Source organism: Meriones unguiculatus, chromosome 4, assembly GCF_030254825.1.
Source record: "Meriones unguiculatus strain TT.TT164.6M chromosome 4, Bangor_MerUng_6.1, whole genome shotgun sequence".
NCBI lineage: Eukaryota > Metazoa > Chordata > Mammalia > Rodentia > Muridae > Meriones > Meriones unguiculatus.
In genome coordinates this window covers 89,700,977-89,724,453 of record NC_083352.1, presented here as the reverse complement: position 1 = coordinate 89,724,453, position 23,477 = coordinate 89,700,977, and the positions used below count along the sequence as shown (strand labels likewise).

Genomic DNA, 23,477 nt, shown 5'->3' with positions numbered 1-23,477 from the left:
TGTATGAGTGCATGGAAGCCAGAAGAGAGCAATTGAACCCTGGAACTAATGTCACAGATAGTTGTGAGCTGCCATGTGCATTCTGGGAACCTGAACCCTCATCCTCTATAAGAGTGTCAAGTGCTCTTAACTGATGAGCCATCTCTCTAGCCCATTTGGTACTTACTTCCAAAAGAAATAAATTTTGAATATTTTAACTTGAAGTCTCAATTGAAATTAAAAAAATTTTTTTCTTTTGTTTGTGGTCCATTTCGTTTTGTTTTCAGACAAAACTGTGTAACCCTGACTGGTTTGGAACTGGCTATGTAGACCAGGTTAACCTCAAACTCATAGTGATCCACCTACCTGTGCCTCTCTAATGCCTGGAATTAAAGGTGTATGTAAAAATAGATGGTATGGATTTTTCTGTGCTCGTTCTAGCTCGGTGAAGACCTATTACATTTGTTAATAAGCTTCAAAGCACTATAGCTAGGCAGATACTCAATCTATTCTAACCCTTCTGTGCTGGTCTGGACTATTTCCCATACATGTGCCCTATTACCTGTTCCTTTGAGACAAGATTCTCATGTAACCAGTGAACTTGCTTTGTAGCTAAGGGGATCCTTAACCAACCCTCCTGCTTTTGGCAGGAATATGTCACCATACCTGCTTTTTATTCGTACTGCAGGTTGAGTTCAGGGTTTGCTAAGCAAGTACCCTACTAACCCAGACAGGTTCCCTGTCCCAGCTTCTGTGTTTTTACTTTGATCTTTACGACCTTGTTTTTGTCATTGTTTTATGTGTATTGTGTTTTGCATGTGTGTATGGCTGAGTACCACTTGTATCCCAAGTAGGCATGAAGGCCAAGAGAGGGCTTTTGATCCCCTGGAACTGGAGTTACGGACATCTGTGAACTGCCATATGAGTGCTGGGAGCTGAACCCTGGTTCTCTGGAAGAGGCCCATGCTTTTAACTGCTGAGCTATCTCTCCAGTCGCAACAGTTATATTTTAAGCAAGGCATGGTGTTTCAAGGCCTGTGATCACAGCACTTGGAGGTGGAGGCAGGAGAATCAGGAGTTCAAGGGCATTTTCTACCACATAGTGAGTTGAAGACCATTCTTGGTGTACAGTACATAAGACTGTCCTGGATCTCGCTACACAGACTATTACTCTTGAGCTCACAGCGCTCCTTCGGCATCTACCTCCCAAGTGCAAGAATCACAGGCATGCATCACAATACCTACGTTAAAATTTTTTTAATTGAATTTGATGGCTTTTAGGCAATCTTTAGTTACACAGAGGGTGGGAAGAAGTTTAGTGGAGAAAAGTGCTTTTCAAGTGTTGGTATGTATTAATATGGAGAGAACATTTTGGGTTTCTTTGTTTTGCTTAGGTTTTTTTTTTTTTTTTTCTTTTGCTTTGTTTGTTTGATATTTGGGGTTGGGGGGAGCCTCATTCTGTACCCCAGGCTGTCCTGGAACTCATGTGTTTCAGACTAGCCTCAGAGTAGTAGTGATCATCCCTATGTGAGACCTCTGAGTGTGAAAGTTACAGTTGTGAGCCACCTCATCCCCTGTATTTAGTTTTTTGAGACAGGATATAGCCTTATAGTCCTCCCTCTACCTTGCAAGTACTGGAATTATAGGCATGTGTTGCACACTAGCTTAAAAGGTTGTATTGTGTTAAATTATCACATGGAGTTACTGACTGAAAAAAATGCTTAAAACTGTATAAAGGGAGCCTTCCAGTTCAAAATATAAAAGATGATTGCACTAAAAAGGAAGGTTGACAGTGTGTTGTAATGTGAAAGAGGCATTCTAAGTTCAGGAGGTTTTGCATTGCACTAGATGCATGTAAACTCTACCCTGTTGTACAAAGACATCACTAATAAAACAGCACAGACTCTTGGGAGATTCAGGTGTGGGTAACTGTCCATACTTTCAGCTCAGTATGGGAAAAGGGACATCAAACATTGAAGGCCTGAAATTTATCATCACATCTGGTCTCCAAAGAATGTGGGGAAGACGGAAGACTAGAGAGAGGGCTCAGCAGTTAAGTGCACTTGAAAACCTGGGTTTGGTTTCTAGCACCAACATGACAGCTCACAACTGTCTATAACTCTCTTTCCAGAGATCTGGCACCCTCTTTTGGCCTCTGGAGACTCTAGGCATCAGTGTGATATGCAGACTTAGATGCAGGCAAAACATCCATATGCACAAAATTAAAGAGCTTCAGAAAAAAATTCAGATAAAGTCAGGTACCATGATGCATGTGTGACTGAAGTGTGAGGATCCTGAATTTTAGGATAGCTGTGTACATGCAGACAGATCATTGTATATACAATAAAGAAATCTTTTTTAAAAAGATCATCTCAAAACAATAAGACTGAAGTGAACAGGAACAGTCATTGAAGTTGGAAGTCATTAGGTATTAGCTTTCATACTTTGTTCAGTTTCTGTGGATAACAGACTTTGTCATATTTACATGTTTTTCTTTGCTGAAGAAATGCAGGCATCATAGCATCCCATCCTCCATAGGTGATGTGTACTCCAAAAGCTTCTATGGGTTCCTTAAGTAGCCAGGCTATCAGCATTTATTTCCTTAATTTATGAACTTATTTTAATCTCAGAAACAGTAACTCCCTGGTAACCATATGTAATCTAGCTGGTTCTCATTGAGTCATGCATGTACTTTACAGCTGGCTTGTTCTGAAAATGGGTCTCATCATTGGGTTACTGCATGGAATTACATGTCTGTAGTTCCTCCTCCCCTTCCCCTCTTGCTGCATCTGGCCCCACATATGGTGCTGACAGTGGGCTCCCCACCACCTCCACCCCTTCCCACTGTAAACATTTCCTCTTGATCTCATTGGCTGGCTGTGGATGGATCCTTCATCTCACTTTGTCTTGTTTTGGCTCTCAAGGTTCATTGTGCATCTGAAGCATGTGGAGGGAGAAATGCTTAGCAGAAATGTGATTGCTTTCAACCCATTTGCAGAGTTTCTGTGCAGTACTTTGTAGCATGGCCTTGGATTGCCACTTGAAGTGCAAGTGAGAGCCAGTTCCTAGGTCCTGTGCTGATACTAGAAGCTGTTGGTACAGTGCGAAATGGAAGTTTCTGAATGCCTAGGATTCCTGTCCATTTATTAGGTGTATTCATCCTCTGTCCTAGTCAGGATGAGTTGTTAACCTTAGATACTTCATACAGGGATGCAGGAAAACTTTTTTTTTACCCAGTTTTCAGAAAGAATTGGTATATCAAGTTCTACCTCCAACTGTGACCACTGCAGCTTCCCTTGTATTTCTCTGAGAGCATGCTCCCTATTAGTCCTCTTCCTAAAGAATAATAGTCCTAGTTCTTTTCTCACTTAAAAATACTCTGTGAGAACATGGATGTTTCTACATTCCTGTGTTGCTGTACTTTTGTTGTTCTTGTCCTGTCTCTGGTAGAGGGATCCCCGTCAGGCAGCACAATTCCGCTATAGTTAGGTCATATTCTAGCTGTGCCTTTCTCCAGGAAACCCTGATTTATCTTTATATATATATATATATATATTTATATATATAAATATATATATTTATATAAATATATATATTTTTTTTTCCACTGAGAACTATTTTTTAGAAACCATTTCTGGTCATTAGGTGTGTTCACTTCTGGTAAGCCACTGTCTGTCACTCTTACAGTGAACAAAACTAGGAAATGCCACAAAAACTAGATTTAAGAATTAATACTGAAGACAGGTGGTGACGACACACACTTTTAATCCCAGCACTCAGGAGGCAGAAGCAGGTAGAACTCTTGAGTTGGAGGCCAGCCTGGTCCACAGGGCAAGTTTCAGGACAACCAGGAATACATAAAAAAATGTCCTCATCCCCCCAAAAAATTAATGTTGATGTTTCCAATTAAGACTAACATTGTAATTCTCTCCCCCAGACAGGGCTTCTCTGTATAGCCCTGGCTGTCCTGAAACTCACTATGTAGAGCAGGCTGGCCTTCAACTCCCAGAGATCCACCTACCTCTGCCTTCCAGATGTGGGGATTACCACTGTCTGGTGTAAAAACAATTTTTTTTTTTTTTTGGTATTTTATGTGTCTCTTGTATCTTTCTGTACTATGTACATGTATGTCTCTGTACTATGTACATAGTGCCTGTAGAGGCCAGAAGAGGGCATCAGATCTCCCTGTTCCTGGAGTTGTAGACAGGCTGTCATGTGGGTACTGAGGACTTAACTCAGGTCCTCTGAAAGGGCAACCAGTCATTTTGTTAAGCACCGAACCATTCCTTCAGCCATCACTGTAAAATTTTTACTGTGCCCCACCACCATATGTGTGTGTGTGCTTCTGTGTGTACACTTGTGACAATCAAAGAACAGTATTCAACATTCATCTGATTCAAGGCCAGGGTATCTTTGTTTTTCTGCATGTAGGCCATGCTAGTTAAGATTCCTGATGTTTATGCTTTGCATAAGATGATGTAGATTTTGGTTGTTCACTAAGCCCTGCACATTTGACAGCTTACCCACTGAACCATCTCATCACCCCATCTTAGTTTCTTACTTGAGACTTTGAGTGCTAGAAAATAATGTTGATTTGTTATAATTGAAGTGATCACGATGCTTGTCTGCCTAGATCTACATTTATCATTTTGCACATTTTTCTGAACATTGACACCAGCTGTTGGCCTTAGCAAAGGTGTCTCTCTCTCTCTCTCTCTCTCTTTCACACACACTTACTAGAGTGGCTTATAGGCTGTGACCCTGGTAGTCTAACAAGGCAGGCTGTCTCCTGAGAGAAAGATAGTTGTTTGATCCACAAGACCAGGTGTGTCTGCAGCCCCAGTCTGGCTCTGGACTACCAAAGGACTCCTGGAGCAACTGGTCTTCAGTCTTCCAGAAGTAGGTTCTAATGCCAGTGAGGGAATGCCTCAGGAAGTGGACATGAAACTCACCAGTGAAAGTGTTGGCAAGCAGGCAGAAGGCAAACGCTTCCGTTGTGTAGACAGAGAGAAACAGAGACAGACTGGATCTGGTGTAGCTTTTGAAACCTCAAAAGCCCACCCATAGTGAGATACCTCTTCCAACAAGGACACAGCTCCCAATCCTTCCCACCATCAACTGGAGACCAAGTCTTTAAATATGAGCTTGTGGAGGTATTCTCATTCAAACCACCATACTAAAAGGGAGGGACCAAAGTGTATGACCACTATGCTTTTGAGACGTCTCTCAGTGAACCTAGAGCTCTCTGATTTGAGTGCCCTGACTGGCCAACAAGCCCCACAGGTCCTCCTGGCTTCATCCCTAGGACTCTAGGCATGTGGTCGATCCTTTGTGCTGTAAACCTATTGGTTCCTACTGTTTACGCAGCAGCTACTTTATAGACAGAGCCACTTCCCCACACTTTTTAGTTTTTGAGATAGTCTAATGTAGTTGAAATTTAAAATGACAGTGAACTTCCTGAAATTAAAGTTATTCGGCACTAGGCCCAGTTTAGATTTTCTCCATGATGAAATAATACAGTGGGTGTGGTTTTTTGTTCGTTTGTTCTGTGGCCACTCCTTAAGATACATTTATTTTGTATTTTATGTATATGGATACTTTGTCTGCGTGTGTATCTCCAGCCCCATAGCCGTTTTTTTTTATTTACCTATTAGTAGTAAGCTCCCCAATGTGGGTGCTGGGTACTGAACTTGAATCTTCTTGAAGAACAGTAGTGCTGAACTTCTGAGCCATTTCTTCAAACAACAAAATTAAATATTGAGTGTGTGTGTGTGTGTGTATGTGTGTGTGTGTGTGTACATACACGTGTGCCAGCAGTTGCAGAGGCCAAAAGAGGGTGTCAGAGTCCATGGAGCTGGAGGTTGTTTTGATTTGGTTTGGTCTGGTTTTTCAAGACAGGGATTCTCTGTGTCTGGCCTTGAACTCACAGAGATCCAGCTGCATCCCAAGTACTGGGATTAAAGGCATGCATACCCTCAAACCACCCAACAAAATGTTTTCTGTGTGTTTTTTAAACACTTCTAACCACAGACCTTTTCATCTCTTCCACCCTCAGTTTACTTCTTAAAAATTCAATTTGTTTCTCTGCTCATATGTATGTGCACCACATATATGCCTGATACCCTCAGAGGCCTGGAGAGGGTGTTGGCTCTCCTGGAACAGAGTTATAGGTGTCTGTGAGCTACTGTGTTGTTGCTGTGAGTCTCCCCTTGTTCCTATGTGAAGGCAGCACAGTGCTAACCCCTCAGTCTCTCCTGCCCCTACACACAGCTTTACTTACTTCTTTTCTTTTCTATCTTTTGTAAGTCCCATGAGTGCATTTTTATAAGTCTTTCTAGCATATGAATCTTGCTGATTGCATCCTTGGGTAGTGTTTGTTTAAAGGACTTCTATGTGCCTTCCAGCCCTGGAAATTGATAATACCACATACTAGTAGTTTCCAGGATGATATTGGGTAATTTTTTTTGCCTCTTTTTTTTTTTTTTTTTTTTTTTTTTTTTTTTTTTTGTGGGTTTTGTTTGCTTTGATTTGTTTTTCTGGTGTTGATGGTATTTCTAAGGATTGAGCCCAGTTGGATGGTGAGGGAAGGGAGAGGAAATGAGAGTCTTTGGGTTGCCTCGATTAGCCTTGCACTCTGCCTATGTTCCAAGAAGCCTAGAACTCATGTTATCCCTCCCAAATTGCTGCAATCACAGACTGTAGTTTCTCTTTCCAGCTGGACTGTGAATGGTGTATGAGTGAATGTCGTGTCATCTCATTGTGAGAAGTGGTAACTGTATTTATGGCACACTCCTATAGTTCCAGCACTTGGGAAACTGAGGCAGAAGGATCAGGAGTTCAAGGTCATCTTGAGCTACATGACACCTTTTATCCACCACCAACCCCCAATTTTTTTGTATACTACATGCAACCTATAGGTACTTAGCCTGTGTATTGTATCTGCCATTTGATGATCATGTTGTAGTCCCAACTCACTAGGCCCTGTGAGGTAGTGACACTTCTTTCATCCATCTTGCTTTCTAGTGGAAATTTTGTGTGTTGCAAAGTGTTGCTTTGTTAGACTCGAGGACTCTCCTGTGGTAGAATCTGCATGAGCTGAAAGGAGGTACAGACGTTTATCAGTGCTCTTTTTAAGGCTGTCTCCAAAGATAAAAAATGGTGCATTGTATGTTTGGGCATTATCAACCTAAGGAATTTCATGCTTGTTTTTCCAGCTGACATTTTTACTAGACTCATAGTAGAGTTAGAAATTAACTTAGAGATGTTCTCTCTTCATTGAGGTGAAAATTTAAGAATAAACTTTTCTGTGTGTAAGTGGAGGATCTCATGCATTTCCTCGGTTTTTGCCTCTTAAATTGCTGGTATGAGAAGTTAAGGGGTAACTTAAAAGTCCTGGGAATGCAGGTGTCTCTGCCTGTGTGTTTACTATGTCCTTATACTGATATGCTGTTACTGAACAAATTGAGATGCTGGGCAAAGATGTTTCTAATATTTTTCAAATATACAAAATCAAGAGCTGGCTTCAGAAATTCCACAGACCATGTAAAAGACACCTAAGACAGAGTCATCGAGCCTACTATATATGGCCTTTAGTTCTCTTTGTGGCTGTGTGGACTTGAGCTCCTGGTCTTACCTCTTATAGGCAGGTTATAGCTTCCTGTCTATACCACCATGCTAGGCTTAAAGTAGATTTTCTTATCATTGGCACCATTTGCATCTGTCACTGGTATTTTTTTTCTACAGGAGGGAGAAGTCGCTTGTGGATTGTTGTTGGTTATTACCAATCACTACACCCTAGTAGTAGCACTCCCTTTTACTTGATTATAATGAGTGAAAATGTCTCCAGGTATTGCCACATGGTTTCTGTTGGACAAAACTGGTCCAAGTTGAGAGCCAATGACTTCTGAAATGCCATTGTGGTTCATCAATTATGGTTCATTGAAATTAATCTAAGATGAATATATATATTCAATTTTGGAGAAACCACTATGGCCAAGTAAATAAAATGTCTTTTGTGGAAAACAGTTATCCATTACTAGCTTTTTTTGTTCTGTTTTTAATGTATTTATTTTGCAGGGGTTATGTATTCCAAACCAGCCTCAAAAGTTGAGGACCTTGAACTTCTTTCTGCTCTTCTTGTTTCCACCTCCCTTGTGCCACAAGTGTGGGTGTGCACCTTCTGCTGGTTTATGAGGTGCTGGGGATGGACTTAGGGCTCCCTGAATGGTGGCAAGCATCCGTTAGCTAAGCAGCACATGGGCGCCTTTATCCTTTTATCCATAAGAGATAATAACAGAGTTAGTGAGTATATGAATCTTAGTGAGATTAACTAAGCAAATTTTTATTTGATAAGAGATAATTAGATTTAGGGAGGGTTTTTTTTTTTTTCCCCCACCAAATCCTTTTTTTTTTTTTTTTCTTCTAACATAGGGACTGTCAGTAATATGTTGGGAAAATTTTATTATATTTATTTCTTCTGTTTTCAAGTTTACTTTTTAAATAGATAAAAATAAATAACAGCAGTAGTCATTAAATGTTCAGTCAACCTTTTTAAATATTTAAAGTAATAAACACATAGGCATTAATAGTTGCTTTAGTCCTGTTGACTGAGTGAACAAGCCATGCTTTATGTTCTTGGTACTGTACACATCATGAGACATGCAGCTTCTCCTACAGCATAACATCAGAAACAGATGTGACAGCTACAGCTGATGTGCATCTGTGGGAGGAAATGCATGGGTGATGCAGTGGGTGTTAGTGAGCCTTACACAGAGATCTTCTTGCCTTTGCCTCCTGGGTGTTGACGTTAAAGATGTGCCTAGCTCTTAGCTGACATTTATCAGGAAAAGGAGGCTTTGTAGGAATATGGCAGGCACAAAGGGATTTTCTTTTCTTTTTGTACAGTGGTGGTGGAGGATTGTTAACTAGAATTCTGCTACTTGGTGTACTTGGTCCTGTGTGGTGCTGGGCTGTGGGTGTGGCTTAGTGGCCGGGCCCTTGATGTTAAAACAGTCAGAAGATTAATGGCTTCTTTTAAATTTATTTAAAATTTTGTATGAAATAAAGTAATAGTGTTTTTATATAAAATAGAGCTAAGTAAAGGAGTTGAATGGTGTGTGTTGGATTTGTATTGGCTTTTTTGTCATCATTGTTTTTCTTCTAAAACAAACCTCTCATGATCTTCTTAAACACATGTTATAATGTGTAGTGTCAGACAGTCCCTTTGCTCTCTTCCTTTTCCCATCCTGATACCATATCTTATACTAGATATGAAAGCCAGATAAAGAGAAAGTCACTTGACTCTGAAGGACGAGTCACTTTCTTGAGGCTGAGAGAGTAGAGCAATAGCTCAGAGCAGCTGGAGGAGTTGGAATCTGTGAAAGACAGCTTTTGAGAGGCAGGACCAGAGTCAAATCACAGAGCCTAGGAGACCCACTCAAGTGCATGCGTTGTGATAAGGAGGGTTCATTTCCCATTAACATGTTTCTTTTTCTTTTCTGCAGTACCAAATATGCCCCAACAGCGACAAGACCAGCATCATCAAAGCACCATAATGCACCCTGCCTCTGCAGCAGGGCCACCCATTGTAGCCACCCCGCCCGCTTACTCCACTCAGTACGTTGCCTACAGCCCTCAGCAGTTTCCCAGTCAGCCTCTGGTTCAGCATGTGCCGCATTATCAGTCTCAGGTAAGACCAGGGGGTCCTGACTCATTTTTACTCCTTAGAAAAACATCTTATTTCAACTATTTATATGTTTATGGGGGTTTTGTTTTTGTTTTGTGATGTCAGATAGTTAAGGAGTTGAGGCCTTTGAAATATGCATCTCTGCAAGTTAGAATTATAATAACTTTTCTTAGATTTATTTTTTATTTTCCATGTATAATTATTTTGCCTGCATGTGTGTGCCTGGTGCACTCAGAGCTGCTCTTGTGGGGGACCCTAGGGTTCAGTGTCCAATACTCATTTCAGGTGGCTCACTACTATCTATAATTCCTGTTTCTGCCACCTTCCTTTGGTCTCCGTGGCACCTTGCACATACAGTGCACAAATAGATAAGTAGGCACATACCCATATACATGAAATAAATAAATTTTAAAAAGAAAGAAGATTTCAAAAGGAAGCATCTAAAAATTAGAACTCTGAAGTGTTTCTGGGAACCATAAAATTAGGAAGCAGAAGTGACTGAAATGAAGTGATGGTAGAGTAGTGAGGTATGCGTCCTGCTCCTCAGATGGACCAGCCTTGGTTCCAGCACCTATGTGGCAGTTTATAGCCTCCTGTAACTCAGGCTCCAGGAGATCTGATACCTTATTCACATGTGTGCACATGCACGCACACACACACACACACACACACACATAATGAATCTTAAAAAAGACTGAAATTCACATTGTTCTTTTGGTGTAATATTGTTTTGTTTATTTTGTTTTTATCTGAATACAGCATCCTCATGTGTACAGTCCTGTCATACAGGGTAATGCCAGAATGATGGCACCACCAGCACATGCACAACCTGGTCTAGTATCCTCTTCAGCAGCTCAGTTCGGGGCTCACGAGCAGACGCACGCGATGTATGGTAGGAAGCATTTTATTGCCTTTTCTCTGCGTGTGACTGTGGCTATTTTAAAACTCTGTAAAGGTGCTCTCTTCAAGAATAGTCTGAGGTGGCAGTGGGATCCACATCCTGGCTACTGGTGTGGTGGGGAGACTGAGGTGGGAGAATCACTTAAGCCCCGGGCTTAGAGACAAGCCTGGATATTATAGACTCTACCTTAAAAAGCAAAAAAGAGTAAAAATAACCTGACTCTATGCCATTGAGTGTTCAGAGTCTTAAAACAAAAACATAAGTATAGACAATTTATTTTTACTTTATACCTGCAGATTCTCTGTCTTGACATGTTTCTCCCTCTTTAAAAAAATGATAAAACAGCTGAGCATGGTGGTGCACACCTTTAATCCCAGTACTTGGAAGGCAGAGACAGGTGGATCTCTCTGAGTTTGAGGCCAGCCTGATCTATAGAGTTAGTTCCAGGACAGCCAGAGCTATATAATGGGATCCTGTTTCAGGAAAAAATAAAAAACAAAAATAAAGAAAGAAAAAGGAAAAAAAAATATGACATGTATTAGAAGAACATCTTTGGGGGAAAGATGTTCTGCCCCAGATCATTCTGTCTATCTTGCCTAAGCCTTGCAGGAAGACCGTCATTCCTACTTCCACATCTTACCATGTAGAGTTGTTGGATCACCTTATAGTATGCTTGTATGCTTTTTACAGTACATCTTGAATTCTTCCGAATTCTTCCCAACTTTAAATGACAACACTATACCAAACTTAGCATATGATACATAATTATTTTCCTAGTGACATTTGAACCTTTTTGGAGTATTGGGTAAGTGCGGATTATTCATTCAGTTGAGGAGTGTACACTGCAGGTCTGAGATTATAAGTGTTTGCAGCTATATAGACATTGTATCTATAATCTTTTTAGCTTGATGCCTTAAATGAGCATATTCAGGACAATTAAGATTATAGATTCTGGGAAACACTTGATCCTTCTTGATGGTTTAACATTATGCAGGATTGTGCACCTTGAACCTTCTCCCTGTGTTTGTGACCACACACATATGTTCTGAGCAGATGCACACCTGTCATCAGGGTTCATTAGTAGTTAGGATATGTACCATGGGAAGAAAACATTTGTCTTTATAAAACTTTGAAGTCTGCTTGTTCCTCATTAACGCTTAAATTGTTGATCATCTATCGCCTGTTACATTATTATTATTATGAACTAGGTATTTGAAATAAAGAGTAGGGCAGTTGTCATCCATCTGTCAACCTGGCATGGTGAGCATGCCTCTAAATCTCATCCCTGTGGTCACCAGGGAAAGGAGGGTCAGGTGTTCAGAGACTAGTCTCGGTGACATAGCAGGACACTTTCTCAAATAAAAGTCCCCCTGTTATTTGATTTATAAACTGACAGCCTGGTTTGGTTTATATTTTCGTCATGATGTGTCCTTCAGTGTGTGTTGAATTGTACTCCCTAGAAGTAGATCAGACCTTGTATGGAAAGGCTTTGCTGATGCTTCTTGCTGACTTTCCTGCACTTGCATGCATTTCTACAGTTTTCCAGCTTGTTAAAGGCTTGGTTGAAAAGATTATTAGATTGCTTGGACTTTTCTGCTTACTGCGTGATTCAGAAGTAAAAGAGACACGTCTTTCCTCATGTTTTCTGGCATCCCATTGAATTAAGAGGAAACTTTGGAGCTAAAGCTTACATTGCTTTTAGGAACATCCACTGTATGGCTGCCAGGACAGTGCTGTGCTGAGCTGCCTGCCTGTAGGAGTGGTGAGGCTGCTCATCTGGGTTTGCCTCTGTCATGCAGGTCCTAAAAAAAAAACACAAGAGGAAATGAATTGTTTGTTGGTTTTCAATCATAAGTCAGTTTTCAGTATAGTCACATAACCTTGTCATTCATTTCAGTTATTTTGGCTGTTTAGTTATGCCTATGCCAAACATACTGTTTGAAACTGTTGTAAAAAAATGCTAATTTTAAGTTCATGTATTTGATATATCCCAAGAAATTAAATACTTGAATATGTTGATTTCTGGCTACACTTTGTAGATATTATCATGTTGCAATGGCTTGTCCTCAGTTGTTGCTGCTAATTTCTCATGATTTTTGTTGATAATTACTGGTGCAGTAAAGGCAAAGGCCCTCATGTTAAGAAAAACTACATGGTGTCTGATCTTGTCTCTTTCTAAGGAAGGACTTCCCTTAGCAAACTCACTTAATTGCCTCTGCCGTCCTAAAAGGTCACTGTAACTTTTCTTTTCCTCACATCCAGTCTCCTGCTCATCTGAGTTGGTATCACAGCAATGGTTTCATTTTCAGAAACAATGATAAAGCTGTCTGACGAACAAGTCAGCTAGAAGAATTTGATGTGTTCTTCCTGTTCCCACAGCCTAAAAGAAAAACAGGGTCTCTATGTAGCTCTGGCTGTCCTGGAACTTGCTTTGTAGGCCAGGTTGGCCTCAAACAGAGATCCACTTGCCTCTGCCTCCCAAGTGCTGGGATTTAAGGTGTGTACAGCCACACCCAGCTAAATATTTTTAACATGTATTGTTTAATGGAAATAACTTTTTTAAGTACAATAAGCATAAAGAAATAAAATTTCCCATAATCCTTTTGCCTGCCCTCTACTTAGTAATACAGGCACATTTTAGTAAGAGTGGTATAATATTTATGTTTATATTTTTATATCATGAACCTTGGGATTCACTACCAAGGGCCTGAGATGATATTTGTGTTGCTGTAGAAAATTATGTATCATGAATTTGCTTAAATATTGCTTATATCAAGGCTGTTTGATGGATGCCATGTTGGTCTTTATCAGCTAATGGTTCTATATCAGATAATAATCTTATTCTTTCTATTTAAGCAAGTCAGCGTGTGGACTTGCTCCCTCAGTACAGAAGGGAAGCCTTCCGGTTCAGTCCTGTTCGCTTGTAAATCTCTGCAGCAATGCTTATTTACAGTGCTGGTCACTCCCTGTCAAAGCGAATCGTGCGTGAATACAAAAGATCACTGAATATGTCGGCCTTTCCAGAACATCAGGAATGCACACCTCAAGAGGCTAATTTACCTTTCTATTTCCCAAATTCAGCATGTCCCAAATTACCATACAACAAGGAGACAAGCCCTTCTTTCTACTTTGCCAGTGAGTTGGGTTTTTTATACTAATTTTAATTAAGCAGTAAACACTATTTAAGGGATACATGTTGAAGTAGCTAACTTGTTGGAGAATATTTTTCTTTCTACCAGACAGATTCATTCAAAACATGCATGTCTGGGCTGGGGATGTGGTTAAGTAGTGGATTACTTACCCTAGCATGCACCAGGCTCTGACGTTATTCCCTAGTACAAAACAAAACAAACAAACAAAAAGAGTAAAGAATTGTGTTTGTATTATTTAGAGTTTTGATAGAAAACCTGTGTCTCAGTTTAAGAAAGTTGCAGTCAGCCGGGTGTTGTGGCGCATGCCCTCAGTCCCAGCAGAGGCAGGCAGATCTCTGTGAGTTTGAGGCTAGCCTGGTCTACAAAGTGGGTCCAGGACAGCCAGGGCTACACAGAGAAAAAAGAAAGAAAGATGGAAACAAAACAAAGATTTGAGTTGTTTCAGGAAGCAATTCTTGTATATAAAGCAACAGTGCTTTATATACAATTATTATATACAATTATTATATACAGAAATTCCTTATGTTTTTCTCACCCAGGAATTAATTGTTTTCTGAAAATTAATTCTATTTTATACCAAGCCACAAGCTTGGATAACACTCAAAGCATTAAGTTTGTAGTGTCCTGGGACTACAGAGAAGTGTCCTCACTGGGGTTCCTGTAGCGCAGGGTAGATGAGGTAGTTAGAGAGACAGTTCTGGCTTATCTGTCTTTGCATGACTAGAGGCTTAAAGTACTGGGAGCAGATACGAGGTGTCCAGAGGTTCCTTCAGCACAAGAAGCTTCTGGAAGCACAGGCCTCGAAGCTGATGCAATCTAGGCCACTTTCTTTCCTTGTGAACTTGGTAGATGCATTTTCCCTGTTTCCAGGGCAGTGTTTTAAAATAAAGTAGATCATGGGCTTTGGTAGAACCACAGGTATGTTGCTAATGTCACTTTGTATAAAACACGAGTTCTAGAGAATGTTAATAAAAACTAGGGACTAAATTTTGGGCTATTTTGGAATGACAGTTCATCATCAGATACAGGGTTTTGGAAATATTTTGACCTGAAGTCTTCATTAATTATGCCAAGCCTTGGGTATCCAAAATTAGGTGCTTTTGTTGTTGTTGTTCTATGCCTGAAATAGGTTAACAAATGGAGTCCCTTTCAGATGCTCTTGGGAAAGTAGTCTGTTGAGACTGTACATGAGAACTTTAAAGGACACAGTTGAGGTATAGTTATCCTCACCATCCTGCTGGCTCTGTTATAGTCATTTTCCTGGTAAATAGCTGAAAGGTCCTTAATCATCATCCCTAAGCACTAACAACCTGAGCATAGTTTTTTCTTGAAAGGAATCAGCACTAAAATCAACAGCTGCTCTTGGGGATTTTAGTCGCCATAGTGTCCTGCCCCTATCTTTGTGACATTTCTCTGTGGTTTTGGTTTATCCCCTCTACCCCCTAAATTTCCTCCTTTGAGTCATGTTTCCTTTTTGGAAATACTATTGAAGTTGGAGGATCCTGTTGTGCTTATTTCCAGTGTTTCCAAGTGTTGCTGATCCTCAATGACTTGTGCATCTAAGGTCAAAAAGACAGACAGAACCTTTTTATAGATTAAATTTATGGCCCTATGGACTGAGTTTTTTTATAGATTGAACTTATGGCCCTATGGACTGAGTTTGCTTCTGTTAATGTCTTGACTTTGGAGACTGTCTTTAGAATGTAGTTAATGTTAAAAAGATTTGGCCAAAAGGGGGGAGGGGGATGCTGGAGAGACGGCTCAGAGGTTAAGAGCACTGGCTGTTCTCCCAAATGTCCTGAATTTTTTCCCCAGCAACCACATGGTGGCTCACAACCATCTGTAATGAGATCTCGAGCCCTCCTCTGGCATGTAGGTACACGTGCAGGCGGAATAATGTATAAGTAAATAAATAAATTTTTAAAAAATATTTGGCCAATGACATATTTATAATTTTAAATATTTATGTCAAGACACACTTTGTCCTCACCTCACCCAGCTCTCATGAGGCTGCCTTGTAAGTAGAGGTTTAGTAAGTGAGTAGCCATTTCAGAACTTGAGGGGATTCAGTCTTTCTAGCTTCCCAGGTAGTTAAATTAGCCAGCAAAGCAAAAACTATTTAATCCTGCCCTTCCTGAAAGCCTTGCTCTCTGTTGGCTCCAAAGTCTGCACTTCTTTACCTTATAATTCCCCTCTCCCCACTTTGTATCACCCTTAGCTCTTGTGTTAGTAGAATTACAGTGTCAGGTTCCCATTTCCCCAGTTTCTCACTTAATATTCAAGGACAGAGAGTTATATAAGGTGCTTATTTTAGGCTGTTGAGCCAGAAAGTGAGCTTAGGAAAACATTTGTAATGATGCTCTTGAAAGTGCTGTTTGCAGCTTTGCTGTGCTTCCCCACATCTCTGTTTTCACTTCTGTTTGGGGTTTTTATAGATAGAGCCTTTATGGATTCAGCGTTTGTGGGTTCCCTACAGCATTGGTGCTCTGCATGCAGATCTTCTGAGCTAGAACACTCACTGCAGAGATACTTTGTTAAACCGCATAATAGGCCTGGAGAGACAGCCCAGCAGTGAAGAACACTGGCTACTCTTGCAAAGGACCCCAGTTTGGTTCCCAGCACCCACGTGATGGCTCACAGCCATCTCTAGCTCCAGTTCCAGGGATCCAGTGTTCTCTTCTAGTCTCTGTGGGCACTGCACACATGTATTGCACAGTCTCATGTGCAGGCAAAACACTCACATGAATACAGTAAAAATACATCTTTTTAAAAGATACATAATAGGCCCAGCAAGGTGGCTCAGTGGTAAAGAGCCTGGCAATCAAGTTCCATCTCCAGAACCCACGTAAAGGTAGAAGGAGAAAAACCAGTTCTTCTGACTTCCCGTGAGTGCCAAGTCACATTCCTCCACCCCCACACCACCCTTGCCAGCATACACACACAGCAATAATAAAGGTTTTAAGGTTTTCACACTTAGTTAAAGCTAAACATGATACTATGTATGTCCTGCCTATTCAAAAAGTTTGATTGAGCCTAAGAGTTTAGAGCTCGCCAGGCAATGTAGCAATACCTTGTACATAAAAATAAAATTTACAACTGGTTGTAATGACAAAATATGACCCCAGCACATCAGAAGCTAGGGCAGGAGGGCCTTCTAGAGGTTCAGGGTCATCCTCAGATGCCTGATGAGCTTGAGGATAGCCTGGGCTCTGCCTCTGATTAATTATTAAATCTTTAAGAACAGGGCTAAGGGTGTAGCTCAGTGGTAGACTGTGTACTCCATATGCAGGAGGCTCTGGCTTCAGTCCTCAGCATAAAATATAAGTAAGTGAGTAATAAAGTTGTTTGACCCTGGCCAGGTGTGGTATGCTGGTGCAATTCCACTTGGAAGATAGACTCAGCATGATGGTGTGTTCCAGGCCAACTTGAGTTATGAAAGAAAGAGGAAAAAAAAATCTCTTTTGAGATGACAGTTTTCAAGACTTTTACATTTTCCCAATTGACAAATTTAATTCTGAGATTTGATGGACATAATTATTTTTACCTCAGTGCTGTGTTTCCATGGTGAAGGTAGTGCAGCATTTTCCTAGAGTTTCCTTCAGAGTTATCTGTTGTTTTTCCCTCCTGTTCTGGAACTGAAACTCGAGAAACTCTGGCCTTTCCTGGGCAAAGCTCTGCACTGAACTGTGTCTCCAAGTCCCTCTCCCCATTTAACTTTTTAAATATCCTGAATACTTAGGAATTAATTCGTATTAATTCATTAGTATCAGTAATTAATTCATTAGTCTCTGGAATACTAATGAAATTTCCAAGCTCTTGAGCCTCTGTACGATTATTTTTATGAAACCCCATACGTAGAACTTGAGAATTGCTTTTCCTTTCGATGGATTTAACATTGATACAAAGAAAATACTTAATAAACACTGGATGAGGTTTTAATGTATGTGGTGTTAAACTGAGACCTGCATACCTGTCCTCACTGTTCAGCAACCTAGTTTACATTAGTAGACCCTGTCTCCAAGAAGAAAAAGAGCTTTAAGAGCTACGATGGTTCTGGTGGCTTTTAATAATCATTGGGTTAGAAGACAGACTGCTTGTTCTCCCGGGCTCACAAAAATACATCACATTGAAAACATTTGAGATTATGCTGCTGTGGTTTTCTCATTACCATGTCTGTTGGCTCAAAGCTTTACCAAGGTCTAAACAAAATTGCCTTTATCAGTCTCATCTGGGTACTGAGCAACATGGGTGACAGCTGTGGGCTTGGCGGTTGGATGCACTGGTCATCCCAGCTCTGGCATTCTGCTTTGCCCTCTCAGGTGGCATTCACCATTTAAGACCACACATTGGGATAGAGTGCCTTGCCTTGCATTGTGACATCTCAGGAATGTTTCCTGTCCCAAACTCTGCGCCACTGAGGTGGTAAACAGCCAGAGCCCTCCATGCTGGCCATTCTTAGGAGCTTTGGTGCTGACCTTAAGGGTTATTGCTTCTCCTCTGCCATATCCCACATGTGTTTGCTGACATATTATCTGAAGAGCATGAAAGTAACATGACAGCATCTGTGTGGACTTGGCTGTGGAGGGATGGAGTCTGGTGCTGTAGACAATGGCTGAGAGCACTCCATTTTCTGCCCACTTCGAAGTTTGTGCCGATGAGCTGTCCAGAGTCACAGGAGCAATGAAACCTTCCTGGACTTTTCATTCTCAGGCTGTTGCTTTGTGAAGGCACAGGTTCACCTAATACTTAATCTTTTGGTACCATGGTGGGGTTCCTACTAGATGGAAAAGAGCTGCCCCTGGGTCTTTGTCTTTATAATCACTTTAACAGGCTTGTGTTTCCTTTTGTGTTCTCTAGCTAATAGGATGGGGTCAGTGTCATCCCCAGGCTTTAGTAGGAAATCCTCGGTAGGGACAGAATGGCGGAGTGGGTGTGATGATTTATTGAAATGGCAGCGACCTTGTCCTTGCTCCCAGCTAACACCACTCTTTCCCAGCTTCACTGGTGTGCATACTGGGACTACTCCAGGGCAGTAACAGGGTGAGGGTAGCCAGATGATGGCCTATCTTCATGTAGGCCAGAGTGATTGTTGGAGTTGTTTCTGCCGATGCTTTTAAGCCTCCAAGAGAAACGAAATATTTTGAGTAAATTCAAACTAACTCAGTGTTAATGTGTAGAGCAATAGCATGTGATCAGATGCTAGCCTTGTTAAGCAGAGCTCTTATGTCTGTTTTTCAAACTGTGCCTGATGTCAATGGCTGCAGAGGTTGGCAGTGGCATGGGTTAGATTGTAGTGTGTTGGGAAAGTACTGTCAATGAGGCATAGCGGGCTAACAGCGCTCATCAGTGTGTGTCAATTGTACACATTCCTTTTCCTTTCACCTCAGTCTCCACGGGCTCCCTTGCTCAGCAGTATGCGCATCCTAATGCAACCCTGCACCCGCATACTCCCCATCCTCAGCCTGCGGCCACTCCCACCGGACAGCAACAAAGCCAGCACGGTGGAAGTCATCCTGCACCCAGTCCTGTTCAGGTAAGGAGAGCCATGGCTTGTGTCTGCACAGCTGCTTCCTTGTCCCTGCCACTTATAAGGCTCTGTGTGATCAGGATGTATTGGAGCAGCCATCCTTAGTAGCCAAACTATCGTGGGTACAGGGGAGGCCTTAGAAATGTCATGTCAAGTAGGCCATACCTTAAGAGTAAATGCCAGAAACATGAGTGTTGAAAAGCTGCTTCAGCTTAAGGTTCTTAGTTAAGTGTAAAGTACTCTCTGGAATTTCATTCCTGAAGCCAAGCAGTCATTCTGCCTTCCTGTTGGTTTCTTTAGTCACATGTGCTAGTGGAGCAATTAATACCTCTGATATTGGTCAGTTGCTCCACCTCAGCTTGTTTGGACTTAAAACTGCCTGGCTGAGACTTGGGCTTGAGTACCCAGAAAAAAATCATATGGACAGGGGATGCCTCATGCTCTCCTTTCTGCACCTCTCTGGGCTGAGGGAAGTGCACATACGTGCCTGCCTTAGTGTATGCCTGAGTGTGTGCTGTGCTGTGTTGCTTTTGTTGTATAAAGCTCTGATCCTAATGGCTTCTCAGTAAAGAAGTTTCCCATTGCTTTGCAGCACCATCAGCACCAGGCCGCCCAGGCTCTTCATCTGGCCAGTCCACAGCAGCAGTCAGCCATTTACCATGCGGGGCTGGCACCAACCCCTCCTTCCATGACACCTGCCTCCAATACACAATCTCCACAGAGCAGTTTCCCAGCAGCACAACAGACAGTCTTCACCATTCATCCTTCTCATGTTCAGCCGGCATATACCACCCCACCCCACATGGCCCACGTACCTCAGGTAAACCAGCACTAGCCACGTTTCTGTGAAGGCCACATAGGGTGTGGTGGTTTTCAGATAAGCAGCAAGGAGCCAGATGCTCCCCAAGCCAGGAAACCCTGTGTGTGGTGCCATCTGCCCGTTTCCCCTTTCCTGCTTAGTACGTGATCTTCTGGCCCTCAGTGAATGTTGCTATGATTTTGTGGTGGATCAGTGAAATTGTGATTTAGCATTTCCCAGCTGAGACCTTAAAACTCTCTGAGTCTGGAATGCACCCCAGTCCTTCCCTTTCTGTGTCTGCTTTGCTACGTCTCTCTAGCTTCACCACTATGTGTATATGTGTACACATACAGACACCGCTACACACACGCACACATGGGAGCCTGAGGGCAGGATGGCAGGCAGGCCTTCAGTGGTTCTCAGCTCTCTGAGGTGACCTGTTAGCCTGAGTGTTAGTCACATGGATTCTGAGAAGTGTCTCAGTTGTTTGCCTGGTTACCCTTTATCTGCTGCAATCCTGTGTTGTGCTTCCTGAGTGCTTGGCCTTGGACTGTGGTGCAGTGAAACTGAAGCTCCAGGGTAGCCCCAAGATCATCTGGAGCTTTCTTTGCCCCAGTGTAAAGTCTGAGGTTGAAAGGTGTGGTTGCTGATAGAGCCAGGGCAGCCCAGGGCCAGAGGGAGGCCCTCTCTGTAGCTGTTAGCACAAGGTGGCTGCATCAGATTTCTCTGCGACTTTCGATCAGTTCCCTGAGGCAGGTCTCACTTAGAATTACTGAATGATTCCATTTCCTGTCACAGTGTGCCAGTGAGGCTCTGGCAAGGTGTGAGCTACAAATGCTGTGTAGCTGGGTCTCTTGCAAAAGGCTAGCTTGTCACTAGGTGTCCTTCCCCCAGAGCTAAGGGTCTGAAGGATATGCTCCTGTTGGCTGGCGACAGTGGGGAGGGGAGCCAGTTCGGTCAGTGTGCTTTGCTGGAGTGAGACTTGAGAGAATCAGGGTCCTGTTAGTGTCTAGCAGAAGCTGTGAATTTACGTGCCAGATGGGCTCACCCCAAACCTCACTCGTGTGTTTGTGTAGAAGAGAAGAGGCTAGCGTAGGAAAGCAGAGAGCCATGGGCCTGTTTGAAGGTGTGAACCAGTGCTTCGCTGGGGTGACGGTCTAGTGCAATGCAGAGGATGGGAGGCAGGAAGCAGCCTCTTCCTGCTCTGCCCACTGCCTGCAGAGCCGAGGTTGAACTCATCAGCCAGTCAGCCAACATCACCTTTCTGACTTAAACTTGCTGCCACTTGGTACGGAGCACCGGGCTGACTCAACTTCAGATCACTCCCTCTCATCTCAGTGGAGCCATTAACTGCAGCCTTTGCTCCATCAGCTAAGCTTTTAGAGTGAGGGGCCTAAGTGTTGCTTCACCTACTTCAGGGGAACCCATCATGACTGGGGAAGGGCGGAAGAGGAGAGACTCAGGAAGCTGCTGAGGGTGCTGGGAGGCAGTCCCCTCAAGGCCCTTGTCAGTTGCTCTCTGACTTGAAAAGGGCATTGATACTTTTGGCCCTGTGCCATAACAAGCTAAGAAAAGTGCCCTTCCCACCCAATAGAGGCCTGCTCTTGGTAAGGACCTTGCCCTGTGTGGTAATCTGAGCAGACATGCTGGGGACTAGGAGGCTGTGGCCAACTTCCCCATCCCTACCCTGCAGGATCTGCCTCAAGGTGACCCAAGTCGTCCATCTTGCCCCTTCTTGAGCCCCAGCCCAATGAAAGGAACAGTTGACTTGTTGTTTAAGACGGAGATGTTGCCTGTATGCGTAAAAGAGCTCTCTGTTTCAGGCTCATGTACAGTCAGGAATGGTTCCTTCTCATCCAACTGCCCATGCGCCAATGATGCTAATGACGACACAGCCACCCGGCGGTCCCCAGGCCGCCCTCGCTCAAAGTGCACTACAGCCCATTCCAGTCTCGACAACAGCGCATTTCCCCTATATGACGCACCCTTCAGGTGAGGCGTGTGTGTGCAGGGGCCGCCGGGGCACCCCGAGCATTCTGCTCGCACAGGTAGAACGTCAGGCAGGACCAGTGCTTCAGGCTCCAAACCTGACTAGCAAGGCCCGTCCAAGTGTGCGCAGGAGGGATTGTGGCGGTCAGGGAGCATCAGGGCTCAGGGCCTCTGGAGCTCAGTCTGTGTGTGTTCTGCTGGTATCAGGGTTGGCTTGAGAAGCAGCAGCCTCATTCTGGGTAGCTGATGCATGCCGAGGACTCAGTTGGCCTTCCTGGTTATGTATGACAGGCTGGATAGGGCAAGCGTGTTCCTTCCTGAGTCCTTACAGGCTGATGTGGGGGGTTTATGCCCATGGCCGAGTTTGCTTGTAACTTGGAGAAGAACACTGATGAGCACGTGCTGTGTGCAGACTGGTTTGAGTGTAGTTTTCACCCCAGCCTGTGCCCTGACACAGGACACCCATGATGTCTCGTACTGGATGGCTGCTGTGACAACACCTGTCTCCCCTGTGACTTGGAAAGCAGTGGTGCTTGGCTAGTGTTAGTGGGAGGGGGTGTGAAGGCCTGTGCTCCTGCCCCACAAGCCCAAGTCCAGGACTTGCATTTGAAGTGGTTTTACGTCTTGACTGGTTCGTTTCTCCTCACCCCCCCTCTTCCCTCCCCAACCCCACCTTGGCTGCAGCTGGGGGGAGGGGGCAGCATTAAAACTCCAGTCTCACTCAGCTAGCACAAGAGTAGTTAACAGTAGTAGGCTGCAGACACTAGGCTGGTGGGCAGTAGTGCCTGTGTTGTTTAAATAGCCACTTTTCTTTTTTACAGTACAAGCCCACCACCAACAGCAGTTGTAAGGCTGCCCTGGAGGAACCGAAAGGCCAAATTCCCCCCTCCCTTCTACTGCTTCTACCAACTGGAAGCACAGAAAACTAGAACTTCATTTATTTTGTTTTATAAAAAAAAAGATACACTGATTTAACATCTGATAGGAATGCTAACAGTTCACTTGCAGTGGAGGATGTCTTGGACCGAGTAGAGGAATGTAGGGACTTGTGGCTGTTCCATAATTCCATGTGCTGTTGCAGGGTCCCGCAAGTACCCAGCTCTGCTTGCTGAAACTGGAAGTTATTTATTTTTTAATGGCCCTTGAGAGTCATGAACACATCAGCTAGCAAAAGAAGTAACAAGAGTGATTCTTGCTGCTATTACCGCTTTAAAAAAAAAAAAAAATCAAGACTTGGAACGCCCTTTTACTAAACTTGACAGAAGTTCAGTAAATTCTTACCGCCAAACTGACGGATTATTATTTATAAATCAAGTTTGATGAGGCAATCACTGTCTACAGTGGTTCAACTTTTAAGTTAAGGGAAAACTTTTACTTTGTAGATAATATAAAATAAAAACTAAAAAAAAAATTAAAAAATAAAAAAAGTTTTAAAAACTGATACC

The 23,477-nt window shown here is 42.8% G+C and overlaps 1 protein-coding gene across 8 annotated transcripts in view; it reads left to right on the top strand.

Moving 5' to 3' along the window:
• Atxn2 (ataxin 2) overlaps window positions 1-23,473 on the top strand; it is a 112,795-nt gene extending 89,322 nt beyond the window's left edge. For 5 of the 8 annotated variants that reach the window (XM_060382450.1, XM_060382449.1, XM_060382456.1 and 2 more), the window contains 7 exons: window positions 9,483-9,667; window positions 10,424-10,556; window positions 13,647-13,700; window positions 19,105-19,250; window positions 19,837-20,064; window positions 21,867-22,035; window positions 22,854-23,473. In XM_060382450.1, the coding sequence (XP_060238433.1) occupies window positions 9,483-9,667; window positions 10,424-10,556; window positions 13,647-13,700; window positions 19,105-19,250; window positions 19,837-20,064; window positions 21,867-22,035; window positions 22,854-22,882 (944 nt within the window). In that variant the 3' untranslated portion in view covers window positions 22,883-23,473. The remainder of the gene's footprint in view (window positions 1-9,482; window positions 9,668-10,423; window positions 10,557-13,646; window positions 13,701-19,104; window positions 19,251-19,836; window positions 20,065-21,866; window positions 22,036-22,853) is intronic. The other 3 variants (XM_060382453.1, XM_060382455.1, XM_060382454.1) reach the window with 2 other exon arrangements.
• The last annotated feature ends 4 nt before the right edge of the window (window positions 23,474-23,477 follow it).